The sequence below is a fragment of the Tachypleus tridentatus genome, chromosome 3 (assembly GCF_004210375.1).
Source record: "Tachypleus tridentatus isolate NWPU-2018 chromosome 3, ASM421037v1, whole genome shotgun sequence".
Classification (NCBI taxonomy): Eukaryota; Metazoa; Arthropoda; class Merostomata; order Xiphosura; family Limulidae; genus Tachypleus; species Tachypleus tridentatus.
The window spans coordinates 4703457-4724790 of NC_134827.1; the positions used below are offsets into that span (position 1 = coordinate 4703457).

At 35.0% G+C, this 21334-nt stretch overlaps 1 protein-coding gene across 1 annotated transcript in view; it reads right to left on the minus strand.

Moving 5' to 3' along the window:
* LOC143247909 (uncharacterized) overlaps window positions 1–21334 on the minus strand; it is a 106495-nt gene that overhangs the window by 26569 nt on the left and 58592 nt on the right. The window contains exon 3 of the mRNA XM_076496458.1: window positions 19138–19363. Coding sequence (XP_076352573.1) covers window positions 19138–19263 — 126 coding nt within the window. The 5' untranslated portion in view covers window positions 19264–19363. The remainder of the gene's footprint in view (window positions 1–19137; window positions 19364–21334) is intronic.

The window sequence follows — 21334 nt, forward strand, 5'->3', positions numbered from 1 at the left end:
GTAGTTGAATATCATTTACATATTCACTAAATGGTAGACCATTCACCAAATCCACTTGATGCAGCACTGAACATAAACCAATTTGGTGACAAAGCAATTCACTGCTGTCCTATATATTACTATGACTAGTATCTTCCAAACCTTACATCATTCAAAGCAAGGCACCTCCTGCCACTATTTTTAATACATAATGTGAGCCATATTCCTGTGGTTCAAGCATTGGCACAACTGCCAGACATTTTATGTATCAATGCTGCATTCACTGAATTGTAACATTCATACTTTCCAGACAGGGACCAAATTATATCTGTTCTTAAATTACTGTCCCCAAATCTCATATTAAAATAATTACAGCCTGTATGATTGATAGTCACCACAAGTGTATGTTCTCTTCAGCTACATAACACTTATGATCTGGAAGATTAATAAATGAACAAGCTCTCAGTGTCTGGCAAGACAAACCCCCTGTGTTATAATGCTGCTACGTTGGATGATACTACACAACAAAACTGTGCTCTTGCAATGTTGTAATAGAACATCTTACCATAACTTGGAGGTTTCTGAGACAATTCAGCTATTTTGTTGATACATGGTCCATTCTATCATATATGCAGTAGTTGTAGCATTTATTAAATAAACAAATTCAAACAATTGTTTCCTCTTTATGCACTAGTAATCAAAGTAATCACATACGTCACCTTCTGCACTTGTGATAATGCTCTCCTTTTTCCACTATCAGTGGGATCTGTGTTCATGATAAACGGATAATCTAATCTGAGATACACTAACACTGGAGTCTCAATCAAGGTACATTTTAATGAATGAAGTTATTGGTTATAGTTTATTTTCCATATAAATTGTAATCAGCTTTGGTCATAATAGCCAATAGTCAAATTACCCTGTAGAATGTTGCCATCAAACAGTAAAACTACTCTTCCCTTGGCATTGAAAGCTGTAGACATCTTTTTAAATCACAAGTTGGAGCTAATCTTTATCACTTGTGCTTACTAATATGGCTTTGGATTGAAAGTCTGGCTTTGAAATTTTTGGTGATTAGAGGTACCAAAACAAAAATGTCTGTTACCATCTTTTGATGTTATATGTTAAAATCAAAATTATTGACAGTCAAATTCATTTACCTATCAAAGAATTTGTGAACAAACAAGACACTAAGTAAAAAGATATCTTAACTTTTACAAAGATTGAGTATATTATATTAAAAAAAGATTTTGAAGCCTCATCCAAGACCCAATTTAAAACTGGACCAGTAGCCCTTTTCTTAAAGGAGCACAGAAAAAGAAAATATGAAATGTATTTTTATTACCATTACTATATAAGTGTCTGTATTTCATGTCTTCAAAATATATAGCTTATATCTGAGTTTTATATTTGAATTACATTTGGCAAACATTTTTATATTGTAAAAAACTTTACTATTTTGCCTAAATCAATATGATTTTTATAAATTCACCCCTTTATTTAGGGGGGAGGGAGGCTTCCTATTTGGGAACATGCTCTAGAGAGACATGTGCATGAAGTAAGCTCTCTAATATAGATGCTGATTACATCAAGTTCCCAGGGCTCCCCCCAAAGAAATGGATTGTAGAGTCCATACCCTGGGACAAAATGATATACCTATATCATCATTTTTGTTGTAACATGTACTCAATGATGTGAAGCTGGTAGAACATTTTATATCTTAAATTTGGATGTGTATTTCTTTATACAGGTCAAAACCTCATGCTAAGAAATGCTGTCTTGGCTACTACTATGGCAATGCACTAATTAATCTTGATGAGAGAAAATTAAAAACCAATCATGTCTAAATATGTTCTAAAATTATAAGATAAAGTTGCAGTCCCCTCCATGGATTCCAAGTAATGTTTTTAACTGGTTTGAACATACTGACTTTCCCATAAGTGAATTTTATTATGAATCCAATAGCTGGAAGGATTGGGGGTCCATGCTTGGTTAAGGCAGTTTTGTCCTTATCATGTCATCATAATCCATGTTCTCACATACAGTTATACTCTACCTGATGACCATGCATCTTGAAGATAGGCCTGCAGTCCATTTTCCACTGCAAGAGATAAGCTTTTGGATTTACATTAAATTCTGCAATTTGGTCCCCCACAGTACACAAAATAGAGTGCAAAAACCTACTGTTTAGCTTTGCACTAAAAACAAACAAACACAAGCAAACAGCACATCATAAGTCTGTCACATCTCATGCACACCACTCCTCCCTGTCAAAATTTCATAATCCATTTGCTATAAAAGAATGATGTTTTATTTTTGTTTTGTTTTTTCTGGATACTTTTTTCCAACAGTCTGATTGCACAGATATCCATAGGATAACATCTAGCAACTTGACAGTATGCCTTCATATACAGCAGTATGAAATTTTTAATCTTCCAACTACTTTAGGTAAGTAACAGTTAAACAAAAGGTACAAGTGGAAGCTTTATCTTGATGAATCAATAACCTGTTAGCTTTATTTTTACACAAAGCCAGTATTTTGGTATTGCATAAAGGGTAGAGAACATTGGTCTGAGGGGAAGAAGTCTGACTGAATCACATTTTTCCATGTCATGCACAACGACCAAACAACTATCCAAAAATGCTTGCATCAGTCTGAAGTAAGAAGTGTCCATCTTGACCCTTGTATTCACTCTTCTGATCCCTAACTTGCCAGTGACATTGATTATCATGAATCCCTTCACAAAAGTTTTGTGACATGTCTTGTAACAGTTTTGGATTTATCAGGATATTTTCTTCATCTGTTGACCATGTTATAATATAAAAGACTGTTTAGTGTAGATATTATTAATTAGTTTATTTTGTGAATGAATATTTAATGTGTTTATATTATTTTTTATAAGAGTTATAAAAGATGATTATTGAAAGTTGTGTTTGAAATTTGTAACTCACTGGTGTAGAAAATATAGCAAACAGATAATGTAATGATAAACCAAAAAATAGTATTAAATAAGCAACAAACAGCTGCAGATGAGACAATAGCAGAAAAGTGTAAACTTGTGGCCAAGGAAAACTTTGATGTAAAGTTAACTTTGGTAGAAGTGATAGGCATAACAATTAACATAGGCCTAATATTTAATATTTTAGAGTAAGACTAACAGTGTAAAAGGAGATAAGAAGAAGAATTTATTTCATCAAAGGATGGTTCTAAAGTTATTCAGTCAGCCTAAGTGCACTTTAACAATTTAACAAAAGAAAGAGAAGATATTTTGAAGAAAGAAAATCAAGAAATTATTGAAAGAGTAGTATACACATCACATTCCAACTGAGTTATACATAGAATACTTGTGCGATAGAAGTAGGAAAAGGTAGTTTGATTTGTCAAATGAAATACTAAAGTAATTGAATGGGCTTAGGTGGGCTTTTGACATGAATAAAAGAACCATATAGTGTTTATAATATCCCTATTGTTGCCATAGTGTACAGATGTTGTTGTACACATGTTAAACTTGTTACGAATATATACTGCATGGCCAAAAGTATGTGGACACCCCTTCTAATTAGTGGGTTTGACTATTTCAGCCTCACCCATTGCTAACAGGTGCATAAGATCAAGAACATCTATGCAATCTCCATAGACAAATATTGGCACTAGAATTGGTCATACTGAAGAGTTCAGGGGCTTTCAATGTGGCACTATCATAAGATGACACCTTTCCAACATGTCACTTCGTTAAATTTCTGCCCTGTTAGAGCTGCCCTGATCAGCTGTAAGTGCTATTATTGTGAGGTGGAAACGTCTAGGAGAAACAACAGCTCAGCCACGAAGCGGTAGGCCACAAAAGCTCACAGAACGGGACTGCTGAATGCTGAAGCTCATAAAAATCATCTGCCCACAGTTGTAACACTCATTACTGAGTTCCAAACTGCCTCAGAAAGCAACGTCAGCACAAGAATTGTTCGCTGGGAGCTTCATAAAATGGGTTTCCATTGCCAAGCAGCTGCACACAAGTCTAAAATCACCATGTGCAATGCCAAGCATTGACTGGAGTGGTGTAAAGCACACTACCATTGGACTCTGGGGCAATGGAAATGTATTCTCTTGAGTGATGAATCATGCTTCATTATCTGGCAGTCTGACGGACAAATCTGGGTTTGGCGGATGCCAAGAGAATGCTACCTGCCTAAATGCATAGTACCAACTGTAAAGTTTTGTGGAGGAGAAACAATGGTCTGGAGCTGTTTTTCATGGTTTGGGCTAGGCCCTTTAGTTCCAGTGAAGGGAAATCTTAATGCTACAACACACAATGACATTCTACAGAATTGTGTGCTTCCAACTTTGTGGCAACAGTTTAAGGAAAGCCCTTTTTTGTTTCAGCATGACAATGCCCTGTGCACAAAGCGTGGTCCACAAAAAAAATAGTCTGCTGATGTTGATGTAGAAGAACTTGTCTGGCTTGCACAGAGCACTGACCTCAACCCCATCGAACACATCTTTGGGACGAATTGGAACACCAACTGCAAGCTAGGCCTTCTCACCCGACCTCGCTAATGCTCTTGTGATTGAATAGGAGCAAATCCCTACAGCCATGTTCCAAAATCTAGTGAAAAGCCTTCACAGAAGAGTGGAGGCTGTAATAGCACCAGATGGAGGACCAGCTTCATATTAATGCCCATGGTTTTGAACTGATGTGTTTAACAAACACATATGGGTGTACACATACTTTTGGCCATGTAGTGTATATATATATATTATTTTGAAAACAAGTGGAGTGTATGCAGTTCATTTAACATTGAATTTATCACCAACAAATTACAGATAATTGAAGAAGAATCCTAAGCCCAACAGCAATAATACAGTATATATTTATAGTATAAAAAAGTATAATAAAAGCATTTAATTGATGGTTGGCACACAAAATGTTAACATCTGACAGATCAGTGGAAAATTGCACAAGACTTTCTATACTTATAAAGGTACAGAAATGCTTTGTCCAATGTCACAGTGTATTGCCATTTTCTGCAGTCTTGGTAATACTCAGACAGTTTTCTACACATGGTTCTTTTTTCTTTGAGATGTCGTGGAGACATATATATACCAACATCATTCTCCAACTACTTAAAGTGTTTGACAGTTGAATGGGAGGTATGACTGGAAACATTTTTATCTTTGTTCATCCATTCCTTTTTACCTTTATTTCCAAGTAGAAATACACTGCTGGCTAAAATCTTAAGGCCCAATGAACATAAAGAAAAAATATGCATTTTGCATTGTTAGACTCAACCACTTATTTGAGTAGAGCTTTGAAAGATGAAAATAAGAAAAGGGAAAATAAAAAAAACAAACTTTTTAGGCATTTAATAGGGAAAATATGAACACTATGAAATTAGCCTAAATACTACCTGGTCAAAAGTTTAAGACTATACCAAAAAGAAGTCCTAAACAAGGTAGGAAATGGCCAACAAAAGGTCTCAGTAGTGGGTTGCACGGCCATCATTGCGAATAACTTCAAACATTCACTTTGGCAAGGTCGATATAAGCATTTGCAGAAGGCTGGATGGAATGTTATTCCAAGTGGTGAAAATGGCTTCACAAAGATCATGCACTACTTGGAATTGATGTCCATTTCTATAGACTTCCCTTGCCATCCACCCCCAAACATTTTCAATGGGGTTTAGTTCGGGCAAGCACGCTGGATGGTCCAAAAGAATCATGTTATTCGCCATGAAAAAGTCCTTTGTCTTGTGGGCATTGTGGATTGCAGCATTGTCCTGCTGAAAGATCCAGTCACTTCCACACAAGCAAGGGCCTTCAGTCAATAAGGATGCTCTCTCCAACATGCCAATGTAGCCAGGTGCTGTTTGACGCCCCTGTATAACCTGAAGCTCCATTGTTCCATGGAAGGAGAAAGCATCCCAGATCATGATGAAACCTCCTCCACTGTGTTGTGCAGAAAATGTCTCTGGTGGGATATCCTTATCTTGCCAGTAACGTTGGAAGCCATCTGGACCATCAAGTTTAATATTTTTTCTCATCAGAGAACAAAACCTTCTTCCACTTTATAAACGTCCCATGTTTGGTGCTTCTCAGCAAAATTTATCCAAGTTGTTTCGTGGTATGGAAGGAGGTGTGGCCTTTCAAGACGTTTACGGTTTTTAAAACCTTTCTCTCGTAGATGCCGTCTTACTGTTTTTGAGCTGCATTCTGCGTCCGTAAGGGCCTTAATCTGGTTCGACGATTGGCTGGTGTCCTCCTGCTCAACGCCGGCGAAATTTTCTTGGGCCGACCACTTAAAATTCTCGTTCCGTATCCCTCAGGGTCTTTTAAGAAATTTGGAACAGCAGTTTTACTATGCCCAATCTCACCAGCGATGGCACGTTGAGAGACCTTGCTTCTGCAGCTCGACAATTCTGCCACGTTCAAACTCTGTAAACTTTTTAGCCTCTGCTATGTTTTTACCCAATGTAATACAGGAGATGTCAGTGGGAAATGTTGACAACGCTAATGCTTGAACACAAATGACTAAATTTCGTTATGTGTTTACCGATTAACACTTCGTTTCAGTAGGGCCTTAAACTTTTGACCAGCTAGTATTTAGGCTAATTTCATAGTGTTCACATTTTCCCTATTAAATTCGAAAAAAGTTTTTCATTTTTATTTTCCCTTTACTTATTTTCATCTTTCGAAGCTCTATTTAAATAAGTGTTTGAGTCTAACAACGCAAAATGCATATTTTTTCTTTATGTTCATTGGCCTTAAGATTTTGGCCATCAGTGTACCTTCTAATTATAGTATGTACTGTTGTCTGCGGCACGTGAACGGCTATTGTCAATTCGTAAACTACTCTTATGAACTAGGGTGTGCAATTTTTAAAAATATTTTGTTCATTTTATTTTTTAAACTAACAGAGCACAAATCAAAAGCGTCGGATCCACTATATATATTAATGTGCCTGTTGATCCTACTATCTACAAATTCACTGCTAAATTAAGGTACGGTTAAAGCAGATAGGCCTCGTGTAGCTTTGCGTGAAATTAAAATCCAAATATTGGCGTGGAAAAAATACACAATTGCTGAACCGAAAAATACCAAAATGTACTGAATTGGCCTTCTTTCTATCTGTATTTCAAAATAGAAAAATGTTTATACTTTCACATATGCGTCAGTCAACCAAGTAAAATAATTCTTTAATATTGACTTCAATGGAACATTAAAATATAAATGTTATACAATTTACATAATTTGCTGATTTTAGATTAATCCTTATTAAAACTTGTTTTAATGATAATTATTTCATAAACATTTGCAAATATATGCCTCCTAATGAAGATCCAGATTTACAAGGCTAAAATCCAGGTTTCGATATCCATGGTGGACAGAGCACGGATAGCCCATTGTGTAACTTTGCGCTCAATTACAAACACAAACAAATTTCGTATATATATGCACACATAAACATCACGCCTGCAATTAATAAGTTGTTTACATATTCAGATTTGACCATAACGATTTTATTCATGAAAAATACTTAGTAGGAAAGATATTTCTGTAAAATATCAGTTTTTAGTATTGTTTTCTACATAATTTCTAAGGCGTAAGTCCAAAATATTTGCATGATTATTTTCATTTCAGCCTGTTTCTTCGGTCCTAAACCATTTTCTGTTCATCAAAAATTATCAGTTTTGTGGAGCTCCTAGAGAATATACACAACTTTTACCTGTTATTTGTACATATCTTCTTTCTACCGTCAAATCACTATGATTACTTTTAGTGTATCGATGTTGCTTGAAAATTATATACACGCACGAGGTTTTCCTTGTTTTGTTGTTTTTTAAATATTTTCATCATGTTATGAGGCACTACGAAAATTGGTCTTTTAATAACAATTTCAGAGAAAATGAATAAAAATAAGATAAACAATTATACTACACTACGTGGCTCGGCATGGCCAGGTGATTAGGGAGCTCGTCTCGCAGTTTGTGGGTCGCGGGTTCGAATCTTCATCACACCAAATATATTCATCCTTTCAGTCATGGAAACATTATAATGTAAAGGTCAAGACTAGCCCAAGAGTTGGCAGTGGGTAGAAATGATTCGTCTTTCATGCTAAAGGGACGGCTAGTGCTGAAAGCGCTTGTGTAGCTTCAAGCGAAATTCAGAAACAAACAAATTACACTACATTTGGTCCAGCTGAACTTTACATACTTTCAAATCATTTACCCTAGTTTTGAGTTCCCCAGGGGTTCAGTAATGGGATTGAGGACATTTCACGCTATAATTAAGGATTTGACCGCAACAGTAGTCTTAGCACAGAGAATCTATAGTGCAGCTTTACGTTAAAATAAAATAATTAGATGTTACACTAGATTTCTAATTCGTTTTATACAAAAAGATGCGTTACTACAAAATTGAATATGTACTTTTAATTTCTAAACTACATACATTATAAAGGCTACACGTGTATTATTTATATCCATTTTATTACTAGAAAACTTCATCAACCTATCCCGTAATTACAATTAAAAGCCATTAATCTGTTGACTGCCAAGTATTTCAGCTGCTACAATACAACTCTAATGCATCTTCATTTTGTAACTTTTTCGTGACGCCATGTTGAATCGAAAGTGAAACAATTTTTAAGTAGGTCAAGTGCATGTATGGTGCTGACGTCTAGCGTTGAAGTTAGGTATTATTGAGAACGAATTAACTTGTCCGTGGCACTGTGTTACCGATCGGCTTGGACGAGTTATCTCGTCTACGGCACTGAACAGGTTAAGGAAACTTTGTTCTCTAACTCGAGTGGTTAAGGTGCTCGACTAGCAAAATGTGGATCACAGGTACGAATCTCCGTCCCACCAAATACACTCTCCCTTTCAACCGTAGAGGCATTATAATGTGACAGTAAATCCCACTATTCGTTGATAAAAAAAAACAGCCCAAGAGTTGGCGGTGACTAGCTGCTTTCCATTTAGTCTTTCACTGCTAAATTATGGACGGTTAGCTTTGCGCGAAATTCATAACAAACCAAACTCTAACTCTGTTGGCTAGTTCTTCACACTACATATATGCATAGTAATAAATTTACCATAAATTGTGAATATCTGATTAATTAGTGCTGTTAAGTTGTATTTTCTTTCTTTTATCACCAAGTTCCACAATGTACTATCTGCACTGTGTCTTTCGAGGGGGGGGGTGAAGGTTGAACCTCGATTTGTAAAGTTATACTTGCACTGCTTTCATTGATTTTTATTAGTCTTAATTGCACTACAAGTTTACTTAGTAGTTGATTTTATAATTAACTCTGATGTAAGTAAATCACAGGCCAGGTGGTGCTTAGCAATAAGTGTGTCCGGCTGCGGATCAAAAGGTTCAAACCCATATCTTTTAACTGGGGGCGCGAAATAAAAGTATTAGTCAATCCTGTTATTCGGTTAAAGTAGCCAGCAATGGATGCTGTTAACTCGTTATTTCCTGTGTGGTCGACAGTTCTAAATTATGAACCGCTATGTTTGAGTTTCGGTGGTTCTTACCTGATCATTCAGCCCACGTGTCAACTAAAGCTGTTCAGATTGAAACTATTAAACTAAGTCGCAAATGTTCTTTCTGAAGTTGCTGTTTGTCAATTATTGGTTCCCATTTTAAGATTTTTCATAATATATACAACTAAAGCAAGCATTTTAGAGCATGTACTAAAATATGTAAATTGAACTCGAAAACAGTTACAAAAATGATGCAGTATCGAAAACAAAATTCCCTGTTAAATTATTTACATGTTGATATGTATATAATATAAAATTGAACTATACTGAAAATTAACTTTAGTCTGGTAAGTGAATTATGTAATATATATCTTCGCAAAATTATTACAGTTTCAGTTTAAGACAAAGCTAATCACATATCTATTATACCAACAACAATTTTCTCGAAACATACAGTTTAATATCATTCGTTTTCAAGAAATAACGCAAACGTTATGTAATTAAATTAAGCAAAATTCATTTTGTAATAAGTCTTCAAATCTTATCACTTATTTTATTTATTTTTATGAATATTAACGATTTTTTTAAAATAAGAATTCAAGGTTTTAATTTGTTGGACATCCTAAAATTTTCCTGCCCCCTACTCTGACTGCTAACGTGGCAATATGGACTCAGTAAAGCTCCAATATCATTTTACTGTAATGTCCTCAGCCTAAATACGATAGCTCGTCAGATGTATGATTAATAAGCAAGAGAAGTCGTTTTCAACGTTAGAATGTATTTGTTTTCCTCTATATTCATTTGTTGGAATATCAATGCGAAGGTCAATCTATCTGTCTGACTTCACGGCAAATGAAAAACTTCCCGTTCTTCATGTATTACATTTTTAGATTATATCACACTATGATGGAACTCTTGCTTATATGATAATGGAAAAAAAAAAATTATTACACGATGTGCAACCCCCAATTTCGCGAAATGTTTATCCTGTATGCATGTAGCTTTACAATATGGATCACGATTCTCTTGTTTCGCCTCCGTTTCTTGTCACGGATAATTTTATTTTTCTCCATTCTAAGGGTGCATATATGACGTAATTAATGCGTCACGTGCAGATCTAATGAACTGGCGACACGGGTAATGGCTAGTATAATGTAACAATGCCATACAATAACAATAACAAATCAATATGATACGTTTTTTCAGGTAGTGTTATTAGTTCAAGTTGCTATTAGTATTGTTAGTTGTTTTTTTTTAGGAATTGCTTTTGGAGGTGATGTAACCCTAAGAGAAATAACAACATGATCGAATTTAAAAAATCAATCATTAATATCTTCAAAATTAAATACCGATTTACCATGCAAACATTTTCCTACTCAAAAATTTGGGTTGATATTTAGAAGGTATCAAATAAAAATATAATGATACTGCTTAAACACAAACATTTAGGTTGAGAACGTTTTAATAAAATGATTTTGAGCCATATTGCTACTGAGTTCATATTACCACGTTGGCAGCGGCGTAGCCATGTTTTCCACCCTGGGTGCGAGCATAAAATTTTAAGGAGGTACAACAAATCAAGAACCTACAATTATTCTACGTTTTTAATAAAATAGTCATTAAAACAGATCAAATAAAATATAATTGTGTTTAAAGAAAATTTAGTTTTTATTAAATGATACAAAACGGATTTATTCTATATAAAAACTAAAAAATAATATGTGATCAATATGCCTATATTTTTCAGGAGGCCTGCCCCCTCCACGGCTACGTCTCTGCATGTTTATCATGCTCTATCTGACGATTGTGCATCTTGAAGAGCCCTGCAGCATGCGTTATCATTGTAAAAAGCCCATTACTCCTTCCTAGATATTTATTACAACTCATCAGGTAAACGAGGATAATAGTTTCCCAGTGTAAACAATCAAACCGCGGACTTAAAATGCTAGAAACCGACTTTCGATACCTGTGGTGAATGTAGCAGAGACAGCTTTTCTGTAACTTTGTGCTTAAAAGAGAAATATATGTAATAACGTTACAAGCTCAAAGTATGTGATGTTACACGTGTTAAGGCACTGATTGTCAGACCAAAATGACAATAAAAGTTGTGCACTTTGAAAACGGAGGAAAACATCGGATTTTTCGCCAAAACGCATGCGTGTCCAATAAATTTGTTTGAGAGATCTGCATGTTCTGCAAGTGCAACATGTGCAAATTCCTTATAAAAGTGACGGGTTCTCGGTTTCCATAGCTCAGTGTTAAGCCACCGACACGCAATATAGTTACGCCAAGACTGACTGAAGCTCAACGCAACAACGCCATTGGTCGCTTGGAAGCAGGCGAATCTCGATCAGATGGTCCACCCAAGCACCATCACAAGGCTATGGAATCGTCACCAACAACAAGGATCAACTCGTGACCGTCCACGATCTGGCAGACCTCGTGTGACCATGCCCGCGCAAGATCGCAACATCCGGTTACGTCACCTTCGGGATAGGACCACCACTGCAACGTGTACTGCCTCAACCATACCAGGGCTGCGTAGGATTTCCGATCAGACCGTACGCAACCGTCGACGAGATTCTTTGGCCCCATGTGCCAAATGTTCACCATCATGGTGAACGTCAACGACGTTTTTAACATGACAACGCCCGTCCTTACACAGCCCGACTCACCACTGTCTTCTTGAGACACCACAACATCAACGTTCTTCACTGGCCCTCCAGATCACCAGATTAAAACCCCATCGACAACCTCAACCGCAGACTCTACCTCAGCTTGCAACAGCTTTGCAGGCTGAGTGGACAGACATGCCACAGGATGTGATTCGTCATCTCATCGCTTCCATGGGCAGAAGATGCCAAGCAGTTATTGTTGCTCACGTGGGGCATACTCGTTATTGACGTTGAGTGACGTTAAACTTCACCTAGTGAGCGTGGACTTCACCTTTGCAGACTTTGGATGTTCAGCAGTGAATGTGCAAAGTTTCACACATGTCATACAGAACTACCCGGAATAAACTTGTTAGCAATTTCTCTCATATTTTGCCTTTTGCGTTTCTTTTTTTGAAGAGTATATAATAGGATTAATACTAATATATTATGAAAAGCATAGTTATAATCACGCTTTACTAGCTTTTAAAGAGTCACACCATAACAACTGTCAAAATGTAGTTCCGATACATTTTTCCCACTACGACTTTACATCAGTTTCGGCTGATATATTTTCGGGTATATTTTCAAATTAATTTTTAATATTACGTAATCAACCCCCTTGGTTCACGTAGGAGACTTACCAAAATATAATGAGTTCTATAGTTTTTGGCCTAGCATGGCCAGGTGGTTAAGGCGCTCGACTCATAATCTGAGGGTCGCGGGTTAGAATCCCCGTCACACCAAACATACTAGCCCTTTCAGCCGTGGGGATGTTATAATGTGACGGTCAATCACACTACTGGTTGGCAAAAGAGTAGTCCAAGAGTTGGCGGTGGGTGGTGATGACTGGCTGCCTTCCCTCTAGTCTTACACTACTAAATTAGGGACGGCTAGCGCAGATACCCCTAGTGTAGATTTGCGCGAAATTCAAAACAAACAAAAAAACAAACTATATTATATATCTAAAAACGACTGGTATGAGTAGAGAAAGTACTATGTAAAGGAGCGAACAACGTTTCGACCTTCCTCGGTCATCGTCAGATTCATACAGAAAACTATAATTTTTATGTTGACCAGAGATAAAAAATTAATAAAATTCCTGCGACTTCATATAACGCTGTTGTTGTTTTCACAATAAAACACTGAGAATTTAATGTTACCTAAATGAACGAGATACAAAATAAAATATTCTGATAAATAAATCTCAAATTTCAAAACATCCTTAAAATTTAAGCAATGTCGCCATTCTCTTCTTTTTGTACGTTATTTGTGTTGACTTTTAGGAGCCTTATCAAAGTCTTGGGATGCAGATAAATAACGAATGAAGTGATTGTTGACTTTTATATCTGTATGGACTATTTCAAAACAAATTCAACGTATCTTATAAATGACATTTTGTAATTCACAGTAGCAAATTAGGCAGTTCAACTTTCCCGCATCAGTAATACATTTAAATATCCGCGAAGATGACGACAAATGATAAACTGCTATCTTAATGTAATCAAAGTGAAATTTGGAAGATAGTTCAGTGCGTATTTTTCGAATGACAATCAACGTTATATATGTTAAATAAACTTTACAAGTTCCTACAGTTAAAGCATGTTATTCGCTGTCTACAACTTTCTTCAATTTAAAACTAAAGTTAGATTTTCGAAGACAGAGCAAGACTGCTTTATGAAATTAGATTCAATTCATTAAGTAAACTTTAAACACTCTGTCGGAAATCAATCTCCACACGAACTCCCTATATACTTCAGTCACAATACTATATACGAGTTTGTCTGTCCGTCTCTACCAGCACACGCAAAGCTCTATGAGAAATTCAAACAAACTTGATTACCCATTACCCAAAGTACAATTATAAACATTGACAGGTCTAATTAAAAGATGTAATTAACCAAGACAGAAAACTTTTCAAGATTATTAAAGTTCTAATTAAGTAGAATATGCTCCCTCTCACAGTCGATGGCCAATGACGAAAAACACACAATATATATTTATACGTAAGTATATTTGAATTACACATTTAGATTTCTCAATTCACCCATCGACTTCGCATGAACACCTTATTTCAAAACTGAACTATTTATAACTGACACGTCTTGCTTAACAGGCACTCCAGTTTGTAGCAGATTACCACTTTAAATGTTCGTAAACTAATTTGTATAAAATTCACGAAACAAGATTTTTACGAAATTAAAACGCAAGTACCGAACACAACTTTTAAATTATTGTCCAGTAATAATTTTATTTTATTTTTCAGTTTCTTTTGGAAAGACCATTAAATCGTCACGTGAATTTTAATCGAAATACATTTAATAATATACGTACATCTATTTTACTAGTTTTATTTACTTACTAGTCGCAAACGATGTTTAAACGTAAACCAATAAAATAAGTTTCATTAAAGTGGTCTTACTATTTTCCGTAATTGCGGCAAAAAACATAACAAGTAAACAAGGTATATATTCTGCATCACTTGCACGCACACACATATATACGTAATAATAATGTAATATTTATAAAACTGGGCATCGTGGCCTAGATTAGCATAACCCGACTGTGAATTCATGATTCACGACCCACTGACAGTAAACATTCGTCCCGCAATGAGGCTAGGGATGTTTTTTAACTAGCTGCATTTATTCTAGTCTAATATCTGAACATTAAAGTCAAGTTTGTGTGCACAGACAGCACTTCTAAACTTTGATGAAATCCCAAAACAAGAATCATACTAACATTTTGCTGTAACTTCTATTTTGTTAAAGTTTGACTTAAAATTACGAGCATATGTTACTACTTCTTTTTTCTACGTAATTGATTTGTTTCAAATAACATAATAGGGCAAGGCAATAAAATAATGTTTTTTGTTTTTTCTACGTGTATTATGCGAAATACCAGTTGAACACAAACGTCTCACCTTAAGAACTTTACAGCAGTATTCTATAGTAATGCTATAAAAGTTCAAAATATCTTACACATTAAGGCTTTTGTCACTATTACTATTTACAAAAGATTTATATTGTATTTTTAAACATATTTTGCCTTGATAAGTATATCAAAAACAAATTTTCTTTGATGATGATGCGCATGCGTATGTGTAATTTTAAGGATGTTAAATTTCATAATTAAAAGAGACGGGAAGTGTATACGTCAGTTTTGTCGTACCCTGGTGGGAAAGCAGTAAGTCTTCTAATTTACAATGTTAAAATCAAGGATTTGATTCTCCTCAGTTGACAGAGTTGGTAGCCCGATGTGAGTGTGTTTGTTTGTTTTGTTTTTATAATTTCGCGCAAAGCTACACGAGGGCCATCTGCACTAGCTGTCCCTAATTTAGCAGTGTAAGACTAGAGGGAAGGCAGCTAGTCACCACCACCCACCGCCAATTGTTGGGCTACTCTTTTACCAACGAATAATGGGATTGACCATAACTTTATAATACCCCCACGACTGAAAAGGATATTTAGTGTGACAGGAATTCGAACCTGCGACCCTCGGATTACGAGTCGAGTGCCTTAACCACCTGGCCATACCGGGCCATAGATTTGTAATAAACACACACACACACACTCGTTATTGTCTGGTTCATTTTCATTATATTTTACAAAGCTCCTATATTTCAAAATTGTTCCGACATATATTTTTGAACCAACGTAATGGCCTCAATCCAGTGGAACTTCAAGTTAAATTCTTTTTCAGGATTGTTAAAATATTTTTAGTCAATAAATTATAGGTTTCACTTCGATTTCTACTTACCTGAAGCGAAGTTATAAATAAGACTGAGTATGTAATATTAAAATAATTTTGAATATGTAAATCAGCAAGTCACGTGTCAATCACAACCAATACAAAGTCACGGTGAAACTGTATGTGTTAGAACTGCATTTCCACATTATTTGAGAATCCGTAGATAGTGTGATGTCACCGAAAATGAATCGTTTTTGGGAACAGCAACAGCTTTTTCCATTGCAAATATTCATACATTCAAATCATAAGGGTGTGTTCAGATCGGAACTCAGAGTTTTTAAGACGGGGATATCCATTGCACTTAGTGACACTGGAAAACAAAGAAATATGAATCAACCACGAACACCATGACTGTGCAGAAAAAGACCTGCAACATGTGGTACCCCAGTGTAATGTCTTGTAAATGATAAGAACAGTACACAACACAATTAAAGAAATATTTACATCTGAAAAAGCAGTACAAGTTATTTGTGCACAAGCTACTTTGATAACATATCAGTTAAACCTTCTCATACTTCAAACAGCTGGAGAACCATTAATATTATTCCATACAAAGAAATACCGGTCAAGACACCGGACGTAGTGGTTATAAATTTCTGTGCGGTTGGACTGTTGAAAGTGGCACTGGTAAATCGTCGTCTTTGTACACCAGATGGATAATATAAAGTATCAGTAAAAGGTGGTGTGTTTTGGATATAACTGCCATTTGTACAGTAAAGTACAGTGGAGCGCCGTTAAGCCGCGGTATTTGGGGGGTCATCCTGCTTAAACGCGGCTTAAGTGGTCAGCGGCTTAAACCTTTGTGATTGAAAAGCCGAAGTCGCCAATAGCTCCGCCGGGGAGCCTCATCCGGGCCATTGCGTGATCATTATTATATTAATGTATAGACTATTCAGATACAATTGACAAGTGCCGTTTTAACACAAACGACCAATGCATTGCGATGGTTCGCTTTTCCCCTTTATAATAAATAAAATATATAACACAATTTTGATTAAGATTTATTAATAATATGAAGATTACGATAAAAATAAACCTTTTTATTGTAAATTTCGTCTTCCCGTGTTACTTGCGTGCCGCCATTTTAAATCTCGTGGTAGCGATATTGCGCAGTTGCATAAATTATTAAATTTTTAATACCGAATTTATTAACTGGCAGTTAAACAATAAGAAAAAACAAATAAAATACATTTCAAACCATTTTATTTCACATTTTTTAAAAACATAACAAATATAAACAAAAAGTTAGTTTCATGCTGAGTTATTACATTTGAAATTCTTACGATTATATACGAAACCACGTTAAATTTTTATCCGCTTTTTACGATCGATTTCTATTGTAATATATTTTATTTATTTCCCAAATTAAAGCAAATCCTTTTTAAATATCCCTTGAAGTTATAAAGCCAGGATTAAATTCGTAAGCCGCGTTTTTACACGTTCTTAAATTAGCGGTGAGCCGCGATAATCCTCGCTCACAAGACTTGCTACAGCGGCTTAAGAGATTTCGCGGTTTACTGGTCCGCGGCTTAATGGCGCTCCACTGTATATGCTGCAGGGCTACTGTCAGGATGTACGGTTATCAAATAGAGCATGACCTTATGCAATAACCTAGATGGTAATAACGTCGTGATGCTCCAAAATCATGAGATATAATTTATTTAACCTCTGTATTTTTAGGATTTTATTTTTATTTTTGTTTATGTTGCTCTGCTAAAGAATGATGTACAACAGGATTTCTGTTTTTAATAAGATCGAAAATATTTGGATCCCGTATCTACATATTGATATTTAATACTTTTAGTGTTCCATTTTTAAATTGCTTTGTTCAGAAACTCACCTATGTGAGTACATTGCAATAAAACATTGGAAAGCTAACCATTGCACTTATCTTCAGGTACTAATATGGCTTCTGACCCCAATTATTTTTGTATTATATATTATACTAATTACTACATACCGTTCCCCCTTTTTTTTCACGAACCGCTTTATACTTTTGAAAAAAGGCAACTACAATTTTCAGCCTGAACAGCAACTTATACGAACATGGGCCAAACGGCCAAGTCAGAGGTTCCTAGAATCCATTAATGGTAGTTTAGAACTAAGGCCATAGAAAAGACAGCTAGGCAAGAGAAGCTAATCCCACAGTAGCTTTATCTGGACCTTTGAAGTGAATAATAGAATTGACTGCCACTTTTATAACATGACCACAGTTAAAAGTTCTTAACGTGTTCATTGACATCACGTCTTCAGCCTTCGAATAAAAGGAAAGGTTCTTAGCTACTTACGTTTTTTGTGTGAATAAGAAAATAATATTATTTGGATTAGTTAGCATAGTTACACACGAACGTATGACTGTCTCTCATAAATATTTATGCATATTTAAACTTACTTTTACCATATCTACTGATAAATTTTTCTGAGTTGCATCGAGCTTTTAATTGGATTTTGATTTCGAAACCTCTTTAACTGATTAGCCTAAAGCTACAAATTATATGAAGTCTCTACAATGATACAGATTATGCGACTGTAATTATTCTTACCTCATTCAAGCACTTCACTACAGAAGTACAACTATCGATCAAACTTATAACACATAACTGTAAAGAGAGAAAAAAATATTTATACTACAACATGATCGAACACGTTACGACGTAATTCCGCCTTCTCCCTAAATTCCAAATCCTCTGAAATATGTTCACAATAATTGTATTGAACAAATCCTGCCCTACAACCATATTTTTAATGGATACTTCTTTAATCATGACGATAAGCTGAGAAAGTTTATGTAATTTGTGGGATAAACATAAACTCATGATCTTCGTCGATGAGATATTTATGCCTTCATCATATTTATATAAAACATCATCATCAAGTTCCTACCTTGGTTTATTACATTTTAAATTAATATTTGTTACCTCTTCTTCCAACTGATGGATAAGCTCTTTTGAAGTTTCCCTAAATTTCTGGTCATTTTCCTTGTGATGTTCCTCTGTCTTTCTGTCACGTTCTTCATATTAAAATGTTCACATGAATAGCAAATGTTTACGCCATTTCCAACGATGGCACCAAATTGGTGTGTACTATGCTTTCAGTTGACAGCATTAGATATATATAATGTATTTTAAATTTGTTGAGAAAAGAAAAGGTACATCTTCCGTCATTATTAAATTGGTAGCGAACCTATATATACATATATAAACATTTCTAGCTTATTTCTTATGATACGTTATAAGTAACTAAGTGTTTCATTATATCGCTTTCATAATATTTCTACCTGAGGTTCTGCTTTCAACTTCAAAGCTTCAAACATTCCATTGGTCAGTGAGGGTTCACCGTTAGAGGGGAGACGCATCGTTATGGCATCAACAGTTGAAACATGTTTTCCGTTGAGAACTTCCATATCACATCAGTACATAGCCAATAAAGTTCACTGTATGCCACTAAATCGTATTGACTGTCATTGATTCAAACCAAACGCCGGGGTTTATTTGGTCTTTGTCCTGTGGGTGCAAGAAAGAAAAAGCTCTCACAACTATAGTTAATATGAAACGTTAAAACTGAAATAATAATAATGAAACCAATAACAATACAAAAATGACAAATAAAATAATTAAAGCTATACATTTAGGCCAATTAATTTCAGAAAGTTTATTTTTTTGGTGATAATCACAACTACACAATGGGCTACATGTGGTATGCTCATGGCGGGATTGACCCCAACATTTTAAAATTATAATCTCTTAAGCTGAGCCACCTAGTACAGAAATCAACATCTGTACACTGGCAGCAATATTTTAAAAAGATTTAAAGTCACTTAACAAAAGTATTCATGTTTTTGTATATTCAACTGAAAGTTTTAACATTGTACTTAACCTATTTTAAATGACAAATAAAATAATTAAAGCTATACATTTAGGCCAATTAATTTCAGAAAGTTTATTTTTTTGGTGATAATCACAACTACACAATGGGCTACATGTGGTATGCTCATGGCGGGATTGACCCCAACATTTTAAAATTATAATCTCTTAAGCTGAGCCACCTAGTACAGAAATCAACATCTGTACACTGGCAGCAATATTTTAAAAAGATTTAAAGTCACTTAACAAAAGTATTCATGTTTTTGTATATTCAACTGAAAGTTTTAACATTGTACTTAACCTATTTTAAATGACAAATAAAATAATTAAAGCTATACATTTAGGCCAATTAATTTCAGAAAGTTTATTTTTTTGGTGATAATCACAACTACACAATGGGCTACATGTGGTATGCTCATGGCGGGATTGACCCCAACATTTTAAAATTATAATCTCTTAAGCTGAGCCACCTAGTACAGAAATCAACATCTGTACACTGGCAGCAATATTTTAAAAAGATTTAAAGGCACTTAACAAAAGTATTCATGTTTTTGTATATTCAACTGAAAGTTTTAACATTGTACTTAACCTATTTTAAAATATTTTCGAAGATTAGAGTCAGAAAATGAATAAAATAAGAAATTAAAACTTGTTTCCAGCGCCATGAGATCTTGTGATTAATAAAAGTAAAAAGAAACTAAAGTGAAGAAAAGCCTACATAGTATTTAGCAATATGAAGATATATCACTGATACGCGTTTCTTTAAACCGCTAACAGACCCGAGACTCCACCCACTTTGGTGGGAACGCCATATTTTTATTTTCGTATCCGTAATATTACTTGTTTTGAATAGTAATTTTGTGAGGTCTGAATTTTGCTGATTTTAGGTAACTCTATACATGTAGTCTAGTCATTATTTCCTATGGTTTAATCATCCATTTAACATTTACTAATTATGTGAAACAGAGGTGTGGTTAATAAAGAAATTCCCTGGTATCTCTCTGAAATCAATGTATCATCAAAACCATTCTGATACACGTTTAACATAGTGGCATAGAAATAAAGTTATTTTCTGTATTATTGATCAATATCAGTTGTTTTTCAAACATTTTAAAATAAGTTTTTGGACAGTTTTTATACAGGGTGTTCGGAAAGTCACTGTGCACTTATATATTTATTAAGACATGTTTCAATATAGAATACAGGAGGTAAATATGAACGACAAATATAAACAATGCTGAAAGTGAACCCCGTTGGCATCAATACAGACTTGGATCCTTCTTATTTTGTTTCTAAACACTGCTATCAGTTGCTGGCTTGAAATAGACTGAATAAAATATGATTACAAAACTGCACAGTGACTTTCCAAACACCTTGTATAATGGCTCTTTATCACTTACTTACCTTTCACACTAAGGTATAACTGTTTTAAAAGCAACTTTAACGTTCAAGATATGTTGAATCATCCTAAAATGTCCTTGATGACGAGAAACCCACTTGAAATAAAAATGCATCTCAGAACGACTGGTATGGATATTAACGTTGCTAACTGCTTATCAATAAAAGTGTTATTATCCATACCAGCCGTTCAGATATACATCTTAAAATATG